A 21,697-nucleotide genomic window follows, 5' to 3' on the forward strand; every position below is an offset into this window, starting at 1 on the left:
ACGGGGGCGTGGCTGGGGCGGGGTCAGCCCCCCCCCCCCACCCCCGAAGAGCTTAGTGACTTCCAATTGGCTGCGAGCGGCAGTGGCTTGACGTCCATTGGCTGCTGCCGCCTGCAGCCTCGGAGGCTTAGAGGCTGAGAGCTCTCTAACGTGTCAGTGTCGCGGAAAGCCAGGAGTCTAGTGCCGGCCGGCGCGCCTGAGCTCCGTACTCTCCTTGCGACTCCTCAGGTAGCCGGGGGTGGAAGCACGGTAGTGAGGCGACCTGGAGGGAGGGCGACAGGGACGTTTGGGGCCGGCCTGCTGCGTTTTCCCGGAGCTGTGCCTGGCAGCGGGGTGAGGGAGGCTGCCGTGGAGGTCGGGGATGGCGGACGCTGGCGTCTGGGCGGGTGTGGACCTCACAGGTGAGAGAGAAAACTGGGGCGAGGGGAGGGGAGTGGAAGGGGCGAGCTGGAAGGGTCTCGGGGCTTGCACCTCGGCTCTCTGCACCGCTCACCAATTTGCGGACTTGCACTCTGCTTAGGCTCAGTTACGTGGGAAGGTGTGGTAAAAACCTCGCTTCTAGGGCTTTGGTGAAGATTCACTGAGATCGCGGTCTGTGAAGGGCACAGTGCTTTCCGGTTCTTAGGAGATGCTCAGACGACGTAAGGTCCGTCTTAGGCCAAGCTTCGACGGAGATGATGTCGATAAGAGAACGTTTTCTGAGGGCTTACTATTTTCCAAGTTCTGTACTAAATGTATTAACTCGTGTAATTCCTCAATAAATTAGTGTTACTGTTATCCCTAATTGCCAATCAAGAAAGATTACTTGAGATTTTTTTTTTTGGTTCAGGAGCCAGGGAAAAATATGACAAATTCAATGTGATGTCAGATTTTTAATGTAAAGGCTTTTCCAGCCTGTGATGAGCTTGCAGCTTTTTACAAAACAGATCTGTAGACTCTGAAGGCGGAAGCCCTGGGTTGAAATTCTGGTTCCATCAGTTATTAGCTGTGATCTTGTGACTTACTCTCCTTGTTGCTACTCTCCCCTCCTGTAAAATAGGGATAATAATAATATCAGCTCTTAAGGTTGTTTATGAGAATTAAATGAAATAATACAATTTAAAGTGGCCCGAAAGACTGATCACATAGTAAATGATTAATAAATGTTAGCTATTATTATTAACAAAGAATTAGAGCCTTAGGACCTTGAACTTCAACTTGGACTCAAAGCTGTGATATCATTAGAATGTAATCTTGCCTTAAGTGTTGTAAAAAGTCTCAATATTGTTGTAAAGCTTGTCCTAAAATAAGCTGAAGTGCGCACTGAAACTGAGGAGCGTTAGTCACATTGCAGAAGTAGCTTCCTGTTGCATTTCTGCTACTGCCAGTCTCAAAAAACGAGAAAACTACTGTACTTGACTGAGTTGGAAAAACTAAATTACCAATTCAAGATTGATTGGAAATCAAGCATATGCTGAAATTTTTATGTTAGGTAAAAATATAATTTAATTTCAAGGCCTTGGTTTGCACATCTTGGGGAAAATCTATGACATGTTAAATTGAAGCTATTCACATAAATGAAACTCGTATCAATTGGTTAATGGAAGGTTAAACAATTCTGATATGAGCTTCTTTAACAAGTGAATTCTGACTTACTCATACTACATAAATACAATGAATTTTTATGGCATTCACTTTTTATTAGAGGTTAAAATGTTTATTATGTTCCGTATTTAAAATAGAACCTATGGCCATTTCACTGTGTCATATATTTGACAAAAATTGGAGTTTTATTGGTTAAAGAGTATGGTCCTGATAGATGGCCTCAAGAAAATTTTTACCTTGGGAAGGCTAGCTTCTCTACGATGGCAGCCACTGTCTACATTAGTGATCACTTCAAAAACGTGGACATAGAAAACATGAACAAAAAAGTTAGTTTAAGTGAGGAAAAAATGATGGTGGACATTACTCAGGATTTGGCCATAGACCTGTCAAGAGTATCTAACGTTTCATGCGGAGCTGTTAGATTCTGATATGGTTAAGTGGTACCTGCTCTCTCTGACACATAAGTGATGGAGTTGGAGAGTTTCCTGTTATAAGGTCATAAAGTCAAGAAAGGAAATAAAAGAATTAGAGGGAGTTCAGGATGGATTTAAAGCGTTTTCCTGACATTCTCCGAGGATGATTGCAGTAGAGGATATTGTATACTTTCCTCAATTAATGTAAATGCCCTGTTATATTAGGAGAGTGCCAAGACCTTGATAACCCCAATACTGGCTGCCCCGCCTCCCACCCCGTTCTGGAATATATTTCAGGAGATGCTCTGTCATACTAGCCCACATACAGAAATCAGTTTAGACAGTAACCATCATTCCCTTTTGGACGTAATCTTGATGGAAAAAATCCATGCAAGAATTAATTGCCTGGTTAAATAAATACTTCATGGAGCTAAAAGAGATCTTTCCGAGTTTATAGTTACTTTGTTCTCTTACTTTCCTGCCTCCTCTTCCACCGCTCCTAAAGAGGCTCATTAATAGGATTTTTTTTTTTAATTTACTAAACTCCAAGCTCACAACCAAGGGTTTTTCTTTCTTTCTTTCTTTTTTCTTTTTCTTTTTTTTTGGTGAGGAAGCTTGGCCCTGAGCTAACATCTGTTGCCAATTTTCCTTTTTTTTTCTTCTCCTCAAAGCCCCAGTACATAGTTATATATCCTAGTTGTAAGTCATTCTAATTCTTCTATGTAGGATGCCTCCACAGCATGGCTTGATGAGAGATATGTAGGTCCATGCCCAGGATCCAAACCAGGGAACCCATGGCCACTGAAGCAGAACCCATGAACTAAACCACTTGGCCACAGGGCCAACCCCCTAATAGGAATTTTTAATGTTTTAGTTTTTGTTGTTGTTGCTGCAGGTCAAAGTTTATTTAAAGGGTGGAATAAGTCAACTTTGAGAATGAAAACTGGATTACATCCATTTCTACTGTCCTAGGACCTGATATATACCAGATGCTTGGTCAATAAAATAGTAGCTTCCTTGAGAAATTGTTGTTTCATTATGGTGATGGAAGTTTAGTCATTCAGAAGCTCAAGGATTATTGGTCTAAGTGGACGCGGCTTGGATATCTTGAGGTCTTCCATAAGTGAGATGAGTAGCTCACTGTCCACAGATTTTTCCGTTTTTTATTCACTGGGTTGCTACAGCATGCTAGACATGAGGAGTATAACATTGAACAAGTCACATTTCCTGCCCCCAAAGATTTTAGAGTTAAATGGGAGAAGATGAGAAGAGAATAATGACAGTACAGAGTTGCTGTGAGAAAACACTGGAGAAGACGCTAACCTCGTCTTTAGGGGAGTCCGGGAAAGAAGAGTAGAAATTAGGCACTGAAGCTCAGCCAGACCCTAGCAGGACCCATAAGCCATATTAAGGAGTTTGGATTTATGCTAATCAGGAGGAGTGAATGATTACTCAGGTAAGCACCTTAAAGATTCAGATTCTCATCTTTATAGGTAGTTTTTATTGCTTGCTTTTTGTGTGCTGTATTTGCACAAAGATAATGTCTATGACAATCGTTGTTTTCCATTTCATCTTTGATTTCTATCAAAGAGTTTTGAAAAAAATACTCTTATCTCCCAACCACAGGAACCTGGGAGGTGACCTTTGGGTTTAAAGAATATTGTTTAATCATAATGATCCCAGTAATACATAAATTTAAATTTCCTTTGCAAGTCCTCTCTAGAAACTTGTGCTTGTTTACAACATACCCTTGAATGTGGTCATTGAACTGGCTATCAAATTGGCAGTGTCTTGAGTGGAAATGGGATAAATTCCTCACTGGCAGGCTTTTTGAAAGAGCTCGTCCACTTTTAGTTGTTGGGTAGGAGCTATACTTACACATTTTGCTTCACTTACGTAGATCCTAAATTCTATATTCTTGAATTTTCTATATATACTTTCCCATGTTCCTGAAGGGATATTATACCCCAAAATAGGCCATTTTGGAATAAGGATTATTTTGAGCTGAAGTCAGTTAATAAGGAGCAATGAAGAAAGAGCTATTTTCCCTCCCACTATCTGCATAAAAGTAGGACATAACTTTCCCTTTGTGAAGGTCTTCCCTCTTCCCTCTCCTATACCAGAAGAAGAACAACTCTTATCACTGGAGACTGAAAATTGGCACCAAGATGGTTTGCACAAGCAAACTTTACTAAAATAACCCTTATCTTCTATTAGTTTCCTCCCATACATTTACCTTCCCATAATTTACCATCCCTAGAAGCCCAAATCCTGTTTCCTTTGTCTTGTCACTTCTCTGCAGTTTATCACCCTTTGTTAAAATGGTGTATATGCCCCTGGGTCTCACTGCTTCTTTGAGTCTTGGCTTCTTTTCTAAGAAGGGCTTTGTGCATGTAAAAATTAAAATAATAGCATCAAATAAAGTTTGTGTACCTTTTCTCCTATTAATCTACCTTTTGTCAGTTTAATCCGCAGGTCCCAGATACAGAACATAACAGAGTAGAGGAAAAGCTTTTTTTCCTTTTCTACAGTTCTATATCATTTTAATGTTTATCATTTTTAATGGCTTATGTGCTCTGCTTTATGCTATTTAAATGTTCACTACAGCATTGATTTATTTCTGTCACCTTTAGTTTTTAGATCAATGGTTCTCAACCCTGGCTGGATAACAGAATGATCAGTGAGGCTTTTTAAAGGACCTAGATTTCTGGGGCCTACCCTAGAACAGACCCAATGAATCAGGCTATCTGGTAGGGGCCTGAAAGCTAGCATGTAAAACCAGTGTCAAAAAAACCCAGAAGCAGACAGAAGTTAAAGTGGTAAAGGCAGGTCTTATTCAAGAACTACTGTGATAGAAGAAAAGAAACCTCAGTATAGAACTGGGCTCCATTCTGAATACAACAAGGACAAGTGGGCATTTCTAGCCAAGGAACAGGGTAGGTGTCACTGGATGGAAAATTACTAAAAGGAAACGTTAGAGGTAAGGGAGATTCTGGACTTGATAGGATTCTTGCTGAAGGCAGGCCAGGGTGATAAGATCGAGGGGAGGAAGAGGAATTTTGAGGGTGAGGGATTTTCGCTAAACTGACCCAGCAGGATTCTTGCAAAAACTGGACTAAGGGGGCCAAGGACAAGTCTAAGAGTTAGGCCTAGTCTCCAAGAGGACTCAGAGGGGCCTGATAAGGAGTCTTTGTCCACAGCAACAAGTGCTACAAAATATAACAAAGGTGACTCTGATAATGCATCTGTAGTTGAGAATTGTCACCTTCCTCTCATAGAGGTTTGAGGCTTGATATTTCATTTAGTTCTTTTCTTGATTCTCCCTCTAGTAGTAACTTGATGATTCTGTAAACGGGCAGCTTTGCCCCAAAAGCCTTTTGTCCTCTAGCCTTTTACTAGAGAGCACCATGGCACCAAAAGGAGACAAAGTTAAGACCAAATAGTTCTTGTTTTGAAGCAAACACACTTCAACAGATATTAAAGGCCTATTGTGCTCCAGGCAGTGTTCTCGTTGTTGGGGATATAGTGCTGAATAAGGCAGACAAGGGCCCCTGCTCTATTAGTTGGGAGCGTGATGGTGAGAGAGTAGAATACACCAATATATAAACAAGTTAATTTCAGATAGTGATAGCACTATGAAGAAAATAAAAGAAAGGTATAATAGTGACTTACGGAAGGCTATATTAATGACAGGATGTTTATACATTGTTATCAGTCATGCTCAGATTTGGGATCTAGTAATCCAGGCCGAGAAATAGCAAGTACACAGCCCCAAAGTCAGTGACAAGCTTGGCCTATTCAAGGGACAGAAAAAAAACCAGTAGGACAAGAACAGTGTAGGCAATGGGATGTGGTGGTGTGAATAGGAATCTCTGACAGTCATGCGTCACTTACTGATGGGGACACATTCTGAGAAATGCATCTTAGGCGATTTTGTCATTGTGCAAACATCATAGAGTACACTTACACAACCCTAGACGGTATAGCCTACTACACACCTAGGCTATATGGTATAACCTATTGTTCCTAGGCTACAAACCTGTACAGCATGTTTCTGTACTGAATAGTGCAGGCTATTGTAACACAATGGTAAGTATTGTTATCTAAACGTATGTAACACATATGTAAAAAAGATACAGTAAAAATATGGTATAAAAGATAAAAAATTGTACACCTGTGTAGGGTACTTACCATGAATGGAGCTTGCAAGACTGGAAGTTGTTCTGGACGAGTAAGTGAGTGGTGGTGAGTGAATGTGAAGGCCTGGGACATTTTTGTACACTACTGCTGACTTACAAACACTGTACACTTCAGTTACATTAAATTTATAAAAACTTTCTTTTTTCAGTAATAAATTAACCTTAGTTTACTGTAACTTTTTGGTTTATAAACTTTATGGGGGCTGGCCCAGTGGCTGAGTGGTTAAGTTCGCGCGCTCTGCCTTGGCAGCCCAGGGTTTTGCTGGTTCGGATCCTGGACGTGGACCAAGCACCACTCATCAGGCCATGTGCTACGTCCCACATAGCACAACCAGAAAGACCTGCAACTAGAATATGCAACTATGTACTGGGGGGCTTTTGGGAGAAGGGGAAAAAAAAGATTGACAACAGATGTTAGCTGAGGTGGCAATCTTTAAAAGAAACTATGATTTTTTTTAAACTTTGACTGTTTGTAATAACACTTAGCTTAAGACACAAACACATTGTGCAGCTGTACAAAAATATTTTCTTTCTTTATATCCTTATTCTCAAAGCTTTTTCTATTTTTAAATTTTTAAATTTTTTTTAATTTTTAAACTTTTTTAAAAACTGACACACGCACATTAGCCTAGGCCTACACAGAGTCAGGATCATCAATATCACTGTTTTCCACCTCCACGTCTTGTCCTACTGGAAGGTCTTCAGAGGTAATAACACGCATAGAGATGTCATCTCCTATGATAACACTGCCTTCTTCTGGAATACCTCCTTAAGGACCTGAAGGTTTCTTTACACCAGCATAACCACAAACAATGTGTTGAACTGCAATGTTACAACCTAGGCAATAGGAATTTTTCAGCTCCATTATAATGCTATGGGATCACTGACGTATATGCATGTTTGTTGTTGACTGAAACGTCGTGGTGCATGACTGTAATTCATAATAAGGGTGAGTCCAAGGCATTTGACCTTGAGCAACTGCTCAATTACTGTTTTAATAGTAAATTGTTAAGCTGAGGAAGACTGATACAAATTGAGGGGAACCTGGGGAAGCAAAAGATGCCCATTAGGCATGAGCTCTAAGTAGGCTTCTGATCTGGGACTTTGAAGCAGTGCCTCTCTCCCTGCCTCCTGCTCTCCCTGTGTCTTTTCACATGTCAGCCTCAGGATAGCCACATTTCTTGCATGCTTGCATGTTGATCAGAAGCTCCTGGAGCAATTATTCTAAAAGAAACCTGCAGAAGCTGCATGGACTTTTCCAGCCTAGCCTTGGAAGTCATGCAGAGTCACAACTTCCACCTTTTGATGGGAAGTGTATCAAACAATTTGCAACAATGCTTTAAAACCATCACATTACAGAATCCAAATTATAGTAAGTTTATTATCTTTCAAGGTTAATAATCATTTCGCTTTGAAAATATTGTTGGTTAGTAGCTTATCTTTGAAATTATTAATGATATAGTACTTTGTGTAGTTAAAATTATTGCCTTAAAATTGTAAACTATTTATTTATGCTGTACTGGTGGTTCTAAAAGTCTTCCTATGACTTCCTCACATAGATACCTCACTGAATCCTCTCACACTTCATCAAATGAAATAAAATATTGAAGACAGTAGAGTTCTTCAAACTTTTGAAACTGTTCAGAGTTCTATAGCTCTATCCTTAAAGGATGTAAGAAGAGATTTCCGGTTGTGGTTGTCATTTGTTCACTAGAATGAGTCCTAAACCTGTTGGATGGTGAAATAAAATTTTCAATAGCTGAAGCTCTAAGGACTTTTTAAAGAGTTTATGCCCTGTGTATTTTTGTATTTTGAAAACAGCATTTTTTTTCTTTAATTTGTCTGGAATTTTATAATTTATTCCTTTTTATTAGGTTTTATTAGGGAAAGTAGGATTGAATTTTATTTTAATGTGAGTGATTTTAAGAACTCAAAATGTGGGATTCTCATCCCTATGTATTACTCACCTTGGGAGCTGTTAGAAAAATACCTATGCCCAGGTCCTGCTCCCAGGGATTCAGATTAGTTGATTTGGGGTGGAGTCCATCTCCAGGTATAGGTAACTTTTACAGCTCTCCAGTTGATTCTGTTATGAAACCAGTTTGAGACCCGCTGGTCTATTGCATCAAACTGTGGTGTTTGCTGATGCTAATCTTGGTCTCTGTAACAGGAAAAAGAAATGGAAGGCCTGCCTGATGCTGCTGCTTTTGCAACTAAACTTAAAAACACTCTGATCCAGTACCATAGCATTGAAGATGATAAGTGGAGAGTTGTTAAGAAAACGGTAAATTAGTTAAATTACTTATATTTGGGGTGTATTTTCTCTCTAATGAATTGGTTGATGACTTTCAAAATCGTATGGAAAAATATGGATCATATTTTAGATGGATGTGCAGGAGAGAGAATTGTGCTAATCAAGCTAGTGGTTTAACATCTCACAAGGAAGAAACATGGTAATCCTGCATTGCTTTCATTAGTTCTTTAGATATTGGACATGAAAGTAGACTCATGGCAACCAGAGCCTAATGAGTAGCCTCTTAAGTCAACAAATAAAATATGTCATTGTCAATTTAAGGAAGTAATTGATAGTTTGGAATAGTTTTAAATATTTCAACAAGCCTGAGAGGATGGCCAGTTAGTGTTCTTTTTTACCAATATGACTTGCCCAAACTATCACATGGCTGAGTGTTGACAGAGCCAACCCTAGAACTCAGGACACTTCCAGTCAAGTGCTCTAGCTGTTCTGATATTCAGAATTTCTTGGAAAATGATCAGAAAAAAAAAGTAGGGACTAATTCAAGATAACGCTGTTAATAGATGTGAATAGTTTTTTAAAAAAAGATAAGAGCAAGTTCAGAATGAAATATTTAGCATTCCTAATATCTTAGTCTAAGTGTGTCAGTAATGGTAAAAGTCTAAGATTGGAATGAGGCAAATAATAATGGCCAATAAAACAGTGTCATTACTGAATCTTCACAGTGTTTGGATCTCATTAAACTCCTGAAAAATCTTTTTTGGAGGTCTGTAATTTAAGTAAGATGTAAAGAATTTTAGGATACAGAAGAAATTAAAATATGCATCATTTAATGGTATAAATGACTTATGTATCTCTTTGAATGTTTGTTTTATTTTAATGCAAAGACTAATGCTCTAGACTAATGAAATTGTTAGTTTTATATGCAAGGTTACACAAATGTAATTATCATCATATTCTGTTTTTATTGTTTTAGAAAGATGTAACAATTTGGAGAAAACCTTCAGAAGAATTTAATGGACATCTGTAAGTAAATTCTTGTAATTTTTTGCAGCTAAGACATTGCTAAACTTCATATATATATAATATATATATCACTAAATGACCATTGCCAATAAAATTTGGTTTTTTCTTTTAAGATTTTAAACTTTCTGAGAAGCAAATCAGCTTATGAATTGAAAGCCTTTTTTTTTTGAATTTTAAGTAATTTTATTGGGATTATAATGGTTTATAACCTTATGTAATTTTCGGTGTACATTATTGTTGATCAGTTCCTGAATATATTTCATCATACTCACCCCCAGTAGTCTAATTTTTATCCATCACCGTACATATGTGCCCCTTTGTCCTTTTCGCCCACCCCCCAACCTCCTTCCCCTCTGGTAACCACTGATCTGTTCTCTTTAGCCATGTATTTCTTATCTTCCACATATGAGTGAAATCATGCAGTATTTGTCTTTCTCTGTCTGGTTTATTTCACTTATCACACCTTCCATGTCCATCCATGTTGTTGCAAATGGGACAATTTTGTCCTTTTTTATGGCTGAGTAGTATTCCATTATCTATGTATACCACATCTTCTTTATCTGTTCATGTGTAGAAGGGCACTTGGGTTGCTTCCACATCCTGGCTACTGTGAATAAAACCATAAAACTCCTAGAAGACAATAAAGGCAGTACACTCTTTGACATTAGTATTAGCAACATCTTTTCAAATACCATGTCTACTCGGGCAGGGGAAACAAAAGACAAAGTTAACAAGTGGGACTACATCAGACTAAAAAAGCTTCTCCAAAGCAAAGGAAACCATGAACAAAATGGAAAGACAACCCACCAACTGGGAGAAAATATTCGCAAATCATTTATCAGACAAGGGGTTGATCTCCAAAATATATAAAGAACTCATACAACTCAACAAAAAGAAAACAAAATACTCTATCAAAAAATAGGCAGAGGACATGAACAGACATTTTCCCAAGGAAGATATACAGATGTCCAACAGACACATGAAATGATGTTCAACATCAATAATTATTAGAGAAATGAGAAATATCACCTTACATGGGTCAGAGTGAAAGCCTTTAAAATGTCCATCTCCCTCTGGACTGAGTTGGTGGTGAGGGGATCATAAATAATGATACCAAGTGGCTGGTGAAATTTTAATTTCTTAGTATGGTATACAAGACACTTCCAGTATTCTTCTACATTTACTCAGTGATATAGCATACTTTATGAATTTATCTTGAAGAAATCATCAGAAAGACAATAGTTCACTGCTTATCTCTTCCACCACAGCATTACTTATAAAATTAAAAAAAAAAGTTGAATAATCAATAGTTGGAAATGATTAAATTATGAAGCATATGTGACATTTTACAGTCTTTAAAAACTATGTTTTCAAATATTATTTAAAAACATAAAAAAATGCTCAAGATATAATGTAAGGTGAATAAAACAGAATGCTAAACTGTAGCACAATTATGGGTTGACTTTATACATTTTTATATATTTTTTTAAACACCAAATATACATGTCTTTATGGTGGTTTTATGAGTGATTTTTATTTCTGTTTTTTGATATTTGCATGTAGTTGAACATGAATTATGCCTTTAATCAGAAAAATATTGTTTTTTAAAACCAGTGGAGACAATTGCCTTGTGTAATTGGAATGAAATTTCCACATTCTTGGGACTCAGTCCTTTTTAAAATGAAACTGCTGGCCCCACTTACTATATCCAGAATGTTCTGAAGTATAATACCAAAATTAGCATTTCCAGAAAGATGAGCTGTACAATATTTATGACAAGGACAAGGAAACTAGAGTTGCATTAAGCATTATGAGGAAGTGTGGAAGGTAACACTTTAGATGGTAATTCCAGTGGGGGTTGAAAGTGTAAAAAATGCCACCGGAGCACTATGCTTGGTGATCTGAAAGGACTTCATAGAGGAGCCAATATCTGAGCTGAGCCTTAAAGGAAGAACAGGTATTTCTTAGGGAATGAAGGACTGATTCACATCCCAGGTAGAGGGAATTGCACCTATTACATAAACACAGATGGAAACACTTTAGGAAGTTTGTTTAGGAAAGTAGAAGTTGTGTTTGTATAGTTGGAGCATAAAGTGTGGGGGTTGGGAGAGCATACGTCTGAAGGGCTTTTGAATTCTAAACTAAGGGATTCAGTGTTGCACTTCCCCTCTGCTCAACCCCAACTCCACCTTATAGGTCCTCAAAGGGTTTTGAATCTACTCTAATTACACTGTGAAACGTGGAAATAAGCATGGATAGTTTAGAGAAAAGCTTTTACCCTGGAAGTCCATGGCTGGCTGCTTGAAGTTCCCCTAAGATTATATGTAAAATTTTGTCAATGTGTATATTCCTGGGAAGAAATCTGTGGCCTTTTACAGATTCTTAAAAAGATATGTGATTGAAAGAGCTGGAAACTGAGGCAGTGCTGAGTTGGACACAGGGTACCCAAACTAAAGACAGCATGGGAATTGAAAAGGGCGAATGAAGGTGAAAGAGATTTAATGATAGTGATGGTGGTGGTGGTGGTGATGATGATGATGGCGGTGGCAATGGCAATGATAACTAACATTTATTGGGAACTGGATATGGTTCTAAGTACATTTAGGAAATCATCTTGATAAAACATGATAGCTTATTAGTCTGACTATTGGAATGGGGTTAAGAGAAAAAGAAGAGTCAAAGTTGAATCCTAGATTTCTAATTTGGATGACTAGATTAATTTGTATTACCCACACACGTACACTCTCCACCCCAAGTTAGAAAACACGGAAGGTAAGAGCAGATTTTGCATGGGGGATATAATGTAAGTTTTATATAGCTTGAGATGTTTACAAAATGGTAAAACAGCTTCAGATGCTTTAAACAAACAAGCAAAAAAGATCCCCAAAAATGTTACTGGTAGAGTTAAAGCCAATCCATCTTTTATTTCTTCTCTTTTCTTTTCTCCCCAGAGGTAACTACTATTTTGAAGTTGTGTGTATTATTCCTGGTTCATACTTTGACCACGTGTGTGTGTGTTTTCTTTAGTAATTTGCTTTTAATTTTTTCCATTCAATATTGTAGTTTCAAGATTTAGGCACGTTGTTAGATGTAGATCTATTCTTTTACTTCTATATGAGTATACCACAGTGTGTTTATCTGTCTGCAAATTTGCCTACTGACGAATTTTTAGGTTGTTGTCGGTTCTTCCCTATCAAGTGCAGTGTTATAGTAAACTTCTTGTTATATGTCTCTTTCTATACACTTGTGTGATTTTCTTTGGGTATGTACCTGGGTCTTAGGGATATACATCATCTAGCTTTACTAGACATTGCCAAACTGCTCTGTGAAGTGCTGGGAGCAGTTTGAGAGTTCTCATTCCTTTCCATTCAATACTTGTTATCAAGTTTTTAATCTCTGCCAATCTCAGGGGTGTGAGATAGTATCTTGTTAGTATTTACTTGATGATGAGTGAAGTTGAGCATCCTTTCTAAATTTATTGACATTTCAAGCCAATCTTAACATGTCCTTTGCCCATCTTTTCTTTGGATTGTCTGTTTTTTCTCATTGGTTTATAGGAATTAATTATATATCCTCTATAATAATTATATGTCTGTTTATATGTGCTGCACATATCTTCTTACAGTCTGTGGCTGGTTTTTATTTTGTTATTTGTGATATGCAAGTTCTGAATTTTAACCATCTTGTATTATTTGTGGTTTTATGTGTTTTATGCATTCAGGAAATCTCCCTGTATCCTGAGGTCACAAAGTTGATAACATATATTTTTCTCAAAGTTTTACATTTCACTCTATCTGGAATTTACTGTTTTGAATTGTGTGAAGTAGGGATTCAGTTTTTATGTTCCCTATTAGGATAGCTATTGAATCCAAACACCATTTATGGAATAGTACACCCTCTCCCCACTGATAGGTAAAGCCACCTTGAAATACATCAAGTTCCAATATTATTCCCGAGTCAATCCTGGGTGTTCTATTCCTGGGTGACCTATTTTTCTGTTCCTAATAAAAAAAGTTTAAAAATCAGGGTATAAATATCCATATACTAATAACACGTTAGAGCGTACCGACAGGAGACTAGCATACATCATGAATGGAAGCATTGCAGTGTTCTGTAGACTGCTTTTGGCTACACCGTAACATGAAGGTACTTTACTATGTTTGTGATAATGCATAATATAGCCTGCAGATGTCTTATTAGATTGAGAACAAAGAGTACATTCTGATAAAATAATTGATAGAACTTAACTTATTAGAAAAGTTGTTGCAATTTACTTCCTTTAAAAAATCTTCACTAACTTTTACTCTTTTTGAATTTAGCTCTGAACTATGTGGGCATGCTGAAAGTTTTCATTCTAATACCATTTGACTAATATTTTTTCTCCAGCTTCAAAGCCCAAGGCGTTATAGATGATGTTGTCAATAGCGTAATAGACCATATACGCCCAGGTCCTTGTCGCTTGGATTGGGACAGCTTAATGACTTCACTGGATATTTTGGAGCATTTTGAAGAGGTATTTGTTTAGAAACATCACTTCAGAGTGTGTGTATGTTTGTGGGAGAGAGAGAGTGCAAGCGAGCCTGTGAGCGTGAGTATGTGTACACACTTGTATTCATCGCTTTGAGAATAGGTAGTCATGACAAAGAGCTCACAGGGGAATCCTTGCTGCCTTTTAAAAAGCTTGAGTTTCCATGTATTAACTAGTGGAAGTGTTAGAACTGAGTTTGTTTTCCATAGTACCTCTGCCCTTGCTGCTTAAGAAAATTGTCAGAGTCTTTAATTGTAAAAATTTAGTTGAGGTTCTGAAATCTAAAATTCTGAAAACACCACCGTCATATTCAGGTTTCTATGTAATTGCATGTAGGTTTCTCAATAACATTAAGCCAAAGTCAAAGACCAAAGATAAAAATGCCACCTTAGGCATCAGAGAATTATGTAACCAAAGTGGCTTCCTCTCTTTTTCTATTTTTGTTAATTCATTTCTTGCCATGTTTGAATTTCTTTATTGAAACATTTGATATTTTAGTAAAAATATTTGTGGGTTTTATCTTAAACACCTACAGTCTACACAACCTGCTTCCACGTGGAATATCCTATAGGATACAAGGTGACTGTATTGAATTAGAGATTTCAGTACCAGGTAACTTACCTCTCTGTATGTATATTGATTATATATCTTCTTCATGTCCTTACAGTAGCAGTCAGATTTAGAATAGAGATCTGAACCTGTAAGAATCACTGTAAGAATTGTTATTAAGAATAACTATAAAACATCTTAAATGAGTATTGGCTTGTTAGCCAAGATTAACTTATGATATATGAGTTGATGTGTGGTTTCCTATAGAAGTAACACCTGTTACCTGTTCTCTTTCAGAATTGCTGTGTGATGCGTTACACCACTGCTGGTCAGCTTCTGAATATAATTTCCCCGAGAGAGTTTGTTGATTTCTCCTACACTGTGGGCTATAAAGAAGGGCTCTTATCCTGTGGTAATGATCTCAAGACCTTATACTTTCTTTCAGTTTGTTTTAAATATTTGAGTTTTCTAGGCTGCATGTTTCTTTCTATGGAAGATTTATTTTCAACCTTCATACTTATTTTACAATCACTAAGCTTTACTTTCAAATGCTAGACCCTGGGAATTAAAATAACAATACCAAGGAGGATTTTGAAATCTTTCTGATAAGTGTTTATTCCCAGTTACATGGTATCCTCCAGGTCACAGCTAACAAATATGGATCACGTGCCTGCCTCTAAGAAAGGGAGCCAGTAAACAGATTTCCTTCTAAGTCACTCTCAGAAAACAGCCTCTTAGTCATACACATAGAAAAAAATAGACTTGGTATGTATTAGAGTATTTTTTCTTCCCTGTGCTGTATAATATTTTTCTTTTCAAAAGTAAAAATACTTCTATTAGAAGGCTCCTGCTTTCTAAAATATACCAATAGGTAAATTAATATTTTTTTATGTATAGTATATACTTGAGTCGGCAGGTGTAGGTAAACATCTACTTGTTATTCTTAACCAGACAGTACCAAATTTGCATGTGGTAGTGCCTGTGGGGAGTGGCGGTGGTACCATAGGTTTGGTTATTGGCACCTTGAGGCCTGGTGCCAAGAGTTGTAGTTTCCAAGAAGCTACTAAGATGACATGATGTCATCTATTCCGAAGGGATTAGAACTTTCTCCATTACCTATCTACCAGCTTCCTGTCAGCATTGTACTTGGTAATTACCTTTTCCATTCTTCCATGGTCACTCCTGGGGCTTAATTTTCATCTACATGGATAGGAAGAAAAATATTTAAGCAAGAAATCTGATAATATTTTTATTTATTTTTTATTTTTTATTTTTTTTGAGGAAAATTAGCCCTGAGCTAACTACTGCCAGTCCTCCTCTTTTTGCTGAGGAAGGCTGGCCCTGAGCTAACATCTGTGCCCATCTTCTTCTACTTTATATGTGGGACGCCTACCACAGCATGGTGTGCCATGTGGTGCCATGTCCGCACTCAGGACCCGGGCCAGTGAACCCTGGGCCGCTGAGAAGTGGAACGTGCGAACTTAATCACTGCGCCACCGGGCCAGCCCCTGATAATATTTTTAATGAAAGTTTTAGACTAATGTCAGTCATTGCTATTAATAGTGTTATTTTAAAATTGCCTTGTAGGGGTAAGTCTTGACTGGAGTGAAAAGAGACCGGAATTTGTTCGTGGATATAACCATCCCTGTGGTTGGTTTTGTGTTCCACTTAAAGACATTCCAAACCAGAGTCTTTTGACAGGCTACATTCAGACAGATCTGCGCGGGATGATTCCTCAGTCTGCAGTAGATACGGCCATGGCAAGCACTTTAATCAACTTCTATGGTGATTTACGAAAAGTCTTAGGAAAGACATAATATGTTTAAACTTGTAGTTCTATGATTCCCTGAATCAACCATTTCTCTCAGCTGCATGGCCTGTAAAAATCATCCTTTCTTCTCTTCTGCCTAGTCTGTAGAAAAATTTGAGATGTTTTTGGTTTATTGTATTCCTAAAGTAAATAGCTATCTAAGAGAGGGCATTTCAATTTTCTTAAACAGTTATCTGTACATTGTTTGGCATGGGAGTGTGTTAGAAATGGAGAGTATGACAAAAATACATCAGAAGTAGATAGAATTCTTTGACCCAAACTCTGAAGGAATTGAATAGTACCTCAGGAGGAATATTTTGGCTGCTTGGAAATTAGAGAAAGCACATGCTTCATGCTGTTAGGTTAAAATCATCTATTTTAGAGCTTTATGAACATTTTGTAAAAGTTTTAATTTTTTTTAGAAGTTAAATATTAGCGCTTTACTTTTGGTATGCTCTGTGAGTTTGCCAATATCATGAACTAAAGAAAAAATCTCTTCTCTGTATTTTATAAAGATGGTTCATTGTCAATTGACTTGCACTACTTTAGGTATTGAAAAGATCAGAAATAAGAATAGATATCATAGTAACTATAGATACAATTCAAATGCAATTCAATTTTGATACCTAGATAGCACTATTTTGTTGATATCTTTAAAAATATATTTGTATCTTTATATAAATTTATTTAAAGAGTCTTAAAAAGCATTTATGCATGAATAAGACAGTCCAAAAAACTGCCAAATATGTGCTGGGGACACCACATTGATTAGGCAGTAGTCTGGCTCGTGTGAAATGGCTGGTGGTATCCTGTATTCACTGGTAGAGAATCATCTCCCTAAAAGTCAAATTCAATGAGTGTTCTGTACGTGTTTCAGTTTTAAAAGTATCACCCACCTCATAAAGTATTACTAAACTACATCATAAACATTCACAATTGTGATGTAACATCAGTCTGGAGCTATAACAAATGCATTCATTGATTTATCCAAATGCCCAGATGAGTCATTTTACAACTAGAACGGACTATAATTCTATAATCCTTGATTCTCTGGCTGCCTTAAATGAACATTCCTAAATGATTTAACATTCCAAGTGATTTTTTGGCTTTTGAACTATCCACCTTATTTATTTCTAAAATGAGAACTTGAGGCAACTCCATGTGTCTGTGCAAATATATTTATGTTTGTGTGCGTGCACACATCTTGAAATCTAATTCAGCGTTCAATGTGAGTTCTTTATGTGTTTCATACTGTTTCCATTGTTTCATTTCTTTTTTTTGTTTGTTTGGTTAATATGGGGTCAAGTGAGCACTGGAAATACTTATGTGCCAGATAGGCCACAAAAAGCACAAAAGCATGAAGGTTTGATCTGTGTTTTACTTTACTGTGTTTTCCTAAGTGTAAAGAAGCATAACTCATTGTTCTTCGGACCCATTTTGATAAAGTGGAAAAAGTAGAGCTGGTTTTGTTTTTATTTGTATTTTTTTGCTCTTGGAGATGATGAGGTTCAAAAAAAAACAAAAGGTGGCAGCACCACAATATTCATGGTGAATAATCTCACAGCTTTTAGACTGAAAATGATTTGTTTCAAGATCTGACAGAAGCAATGCACAAACGATCCTATATTCTTAACTTGAAATTTATTTATCACCAATATCCTTTTCTAAATTGACTGTAACTTTTGAGTTGCTGGATTTCTCTGCTACTTTTTGTCTTCTTGCAATAGGGAAAGAAAGCTCAGCAATTTAGCTTTCAGTTTCCCACAGAAATTGTTAAATGTTAATTTTGAATTCATCTGTTTTCTTTTTCTTTGGTTTTATTAGTGTAGAGTAGGAGGTTTCTTATATTACAATATTCTGTTTAGGATGGCAAAATACCAGCAGATGTCCAGTTATAGGGTGCCTGGATTGGGTAAGGGATTTGCGACAAGATTGTACATTACCATAAGGGCTATTATTGCCTGAGCTGGGTGCCCCTAATGGTAAATAAGCTGTCCACTCTCAGCCACTCTAATGTTCCCTTCGTGTTTTTCAATTTATACCTAAAGCTAGTGATTACATAATCCACTGTTGAATGTGAACCCACTGCAGGTAAAAGGACTCTCGTGGAAAAATTTTCATTGCGATACCGTCATATGATGGATTGAAAAATTATATTTGAAATACTTGAAGTTTATATGCAGCTTCTGGATGGGACTTTAGATCTGCTGGCCTCTAGCTGTGTACTGAAAAAAAACAAACAGCTTTTTTGAGGTATAATTTACATGCTATACAATTTACTGGTTGTAGGTATACATTCCCGTGATTCTTTTTTTTTTTTTTGAGGAAGATCAGCCCGAGCTAACATCTGCCGCCAATCCTCCTCTGCTGAGGAAGATTGGCCCTGAGCTAACATCTGTGCCCATCTTCCTCTATTTTACATATGGGACGCCTGCCACAGCATGGCTTGATGAGTGTTACACAGGTCCGTACCTGGAATCCGAACCAGTGAACCCCGGGCCACCTAAGCGGAGCGGGATAACTTAACCGCTGTGCCCCCAGGCTGGCCCCTACAATCCAGTGATTTTTTAATACATGTATAGTTGTGGAACCATCACCACAATCCAGTTTTAGAACATTTCCATACCCAAAAAGATCCTCTTGCCTGTTTGCAAACTCATATCGAACCAAACTTTTGCACAGTTGCCAGAGTACAGAAGATGATGAAAAAGATTAGAGTAGGTTTTATTTGTTTTTTTTAAGAGTAGAGGTGTATTTGAGTCTAAGCTCAGGAACCTTGTGGTAATGTATTAAATAGATTATTTCAAACGCCATAATTATACAAAAATTTAACAGTATGGATTGGGATTAATATTAATGTTAATTGAGCCTACTGTTTCCTATAGCAGTGCTGTATAATAGAAAAATATGAGCCATATGTGTAATTTTAAATTTTCTAGCAGCCACATTGAAAAAGTAAAAAAAAACAGCTGAACTTAATTTTAACAGTATAGTTTATTTAATCCAGTAGATCCAAAATATTATCATTTTAACATGTAATCAATGTAAAAAAATCATTAAAATGTCTTACATTCTTCTTTTGTACTAATTCTTTGAAATGTGGTGTGTATTTTACTAATTTGGACTAAGCACATTTTAAGTGTTCGTTCTCTACATGAGGCCAGTAGTCTATATTGAATAGCACAGTTCTATAGTATATGTATTAATTTGTCTTTCTGTTCTATAAAGTAGAGAATTTCATGGAATTTCTCTCTTAAATACAAAATCTTTTCTGGTCTCTGGAGCTTCAGTGCTTGCTAAATGAGGACTTCTGACCATGAGAAATAAATCAGTTAGAAGTTATCAATAAAATATAAATTACAGCCCAAAAATATTCTTCTTTAAAGATAATTAACTTTTCATAGAGCAGTTAATGAAATGAAAGAATATAACCTGCCTTGTTGTTATGTGGTCGATTATTTTCTCTAGCTTATAGCTAGTTTATATTAGAAATATTTGTATGTAGGAAATACTTGGCCTAGTACTGGTTTCAGTACGTGATATCAGTTTTCTAAAGGAAATTAGTTTCATACAGGAAAAAATAATTTATCATAAGTGGTACTTTTGCCTGAAATATTATAACTCTTGATTAACCCTACATTACTCAGCAAAAATAATTATAAGAATTTAGTGTTCTGCAGATGTATATAATGTAAACTGCTAGAGTATTAATGAGAGATTGTAAATGTTAAAAATCTTTTCATTTCATTGTTCCTTGAAGTTGAATATATTTGAAATATGTATAAAATTATCTCCCAGTAAAAAAATTTTCTTTTTTTCTTTCCTCCCTCTTTCTTTCCTAACTGAAGGACATTTTATCAACACTCAGGTAGAATTAACATCTCAAGCTAAAAACCTGTAATTGAGGTTGCCTCTGGAGAAAACAGGAAAATATTGCACAATTTAAGTCCTTAATTGTCTATTGATCTTTTAGGTATGAGGAATTCCCTTTGATGTAGATAGAAGCTTTACCTGGTTTACTCAAGAGCTCGCTAGAATCTTCAGAATCAGTTATTAAAATCTAGTTTCTTTTAATTAAGTGGACACTGTAGCTGTCTCAACCGTATGGATAAATTAATGGAACCCAGAGAAGTTAAGGGACTTGACCAGGTTTCTATTAGAAGCGTGTGTCATATAATTATTTGTCTGTTGATTTTCCCATGTCTTTCTTATTCAACTTCTAGAAGTAGGAGATGGAGGGAAATCTGAGCATAGAAGTAACATTAGATTAATCCCAGAACACAGGTAATTGCAATGATAATTTCCTCATTATTTTCTTGTTTCCAAAGATTTTACATGTACAGTTGAACAAAAATTGATGTCTTGTAATTCAATTAAAGCTATACTGTATAGAGATTTTATTTTTTAAGAAGTTTGTAATTCTTTTGTGAGCCAATACATAAAACTAGAACCTTTATTTAACTACAAGCATGTATTAATGTAAATAAAATGTGCATTTATTTTTAAAATTGCTATGAAATGTCAGAATAAAATTTCTAGACACTCTTATAATTGATCATTGATGCTGTCTTTGTAAGTTGTTTTAACCTTAACTACTGATAAAAAGTTTCATATATCTGAAATTAAAGTCTGTAATTTAACTTCCTGAACTCGTACAAAAGAAAAATATAAACTGGAAAATAAAGATTAATAACACACATGCTAATCTCCTGCCAATGTCTCATACATTAGGGACAGTACTGGTGAATCTTGATTTGCTATTATATAGCCAGGAAGATGATGAAAGTATTCTGTCCTATTACAGTAACATATGGACAGGGTTTGTTGTATACACATTTAAATAATTGTGATAATTTGATTAGGAATTGTGATAACTTCATTTGGAGTTGAAAAAAGCTGTAAGTGATTACAAAGAGACCCTTGATCTCTGTTCTAAGAAAGCAATTATGGATGCTGTGGGCAGTATGCAATAGAAAATATGACTGTTAAGTGGTTTAAACAAATAGGGAGTTATTTTCCTCATTGAATAAAAAATCTGGATATGGGTAATTGTTAGTGTTTATCAGCTCAAGAATGTCAGGGCCAGTGTTTCTACAATTCTCTTCATCTTTCCCTTTTAGTGATAAGGTTACTGACTAGCCCTGGAAATTCCATGTGCATTCAAGTCAAGAAGAAGCAGGAGAAGGCATGGCACCACTCATCTGTCTCTTTTACCAGAAGGGCAAAAGCTTTCCTAGAAGCTTCCAATAGCTCTTCTTTCCTGTAGTCTGGGTCGCATGACTACCCTATGTGTAAGGGTAGCTGGGAAGGCAAACATAAGGACATCCAGCCTCT

At 36.7% G+C, this 21,697-nt stretch overlaps 1 protein-coding gene across 2 annotated transcripts; it reads left to right on the plus strand.

Annotated features, from left to right (window-relative positions):
* Positions 1-144: 144 nt before the first annotated feature.
* STARD4 (StAR related lipid transfer domain containing 4) lies at positions 145-17,822 on the plus strand. Of its 2 annotated transcripts, none has more exons than XM_046666611.1 (6): positions 145-228; positions 8,367-8,480; positions 9,427-9,476; positions 13,863-13,989; positions 14,851-14,965; positions 16,141-17,822. In XM_046666611.1, the coding sequence occupies exons 2-6, from the start codon at positions 8,376-8,378 to the stop codon at positions 16,368-16,370; spliced, it is 627 nt and encodes a 208-aa protein (XP_046522567.1). In that variant the 5' UTR covers positions 145-228; positions 8,367-8,375; the 3' UTR covers positions 16,371-17,822. The 2 variants fall into 2 exon arrangements, with proteins under 2 accessions (XP_046522567.1, XP_046522568.1); XM_046666612.1 differs by lacking the exon at positions 145-228 and adding an exon at positions 259-401.
* Positions 17,823-21,697: the final 3,875 nt, after the last annotated feature.

Source organism: Equus quagga, chromosome 7, assembly GCF_021613505.1.
Source record: "Equus quagga isolate Etosha38 chromosome 7, UCLA_HA_Equagga_1.0, whole genome shotgun sequence".
Taxonomy (NCBI): Eukaryota; Metazoa; Chordata; class Mammalia; order Perissodactyla; family Equidae; genus Equus; species Equus quagga.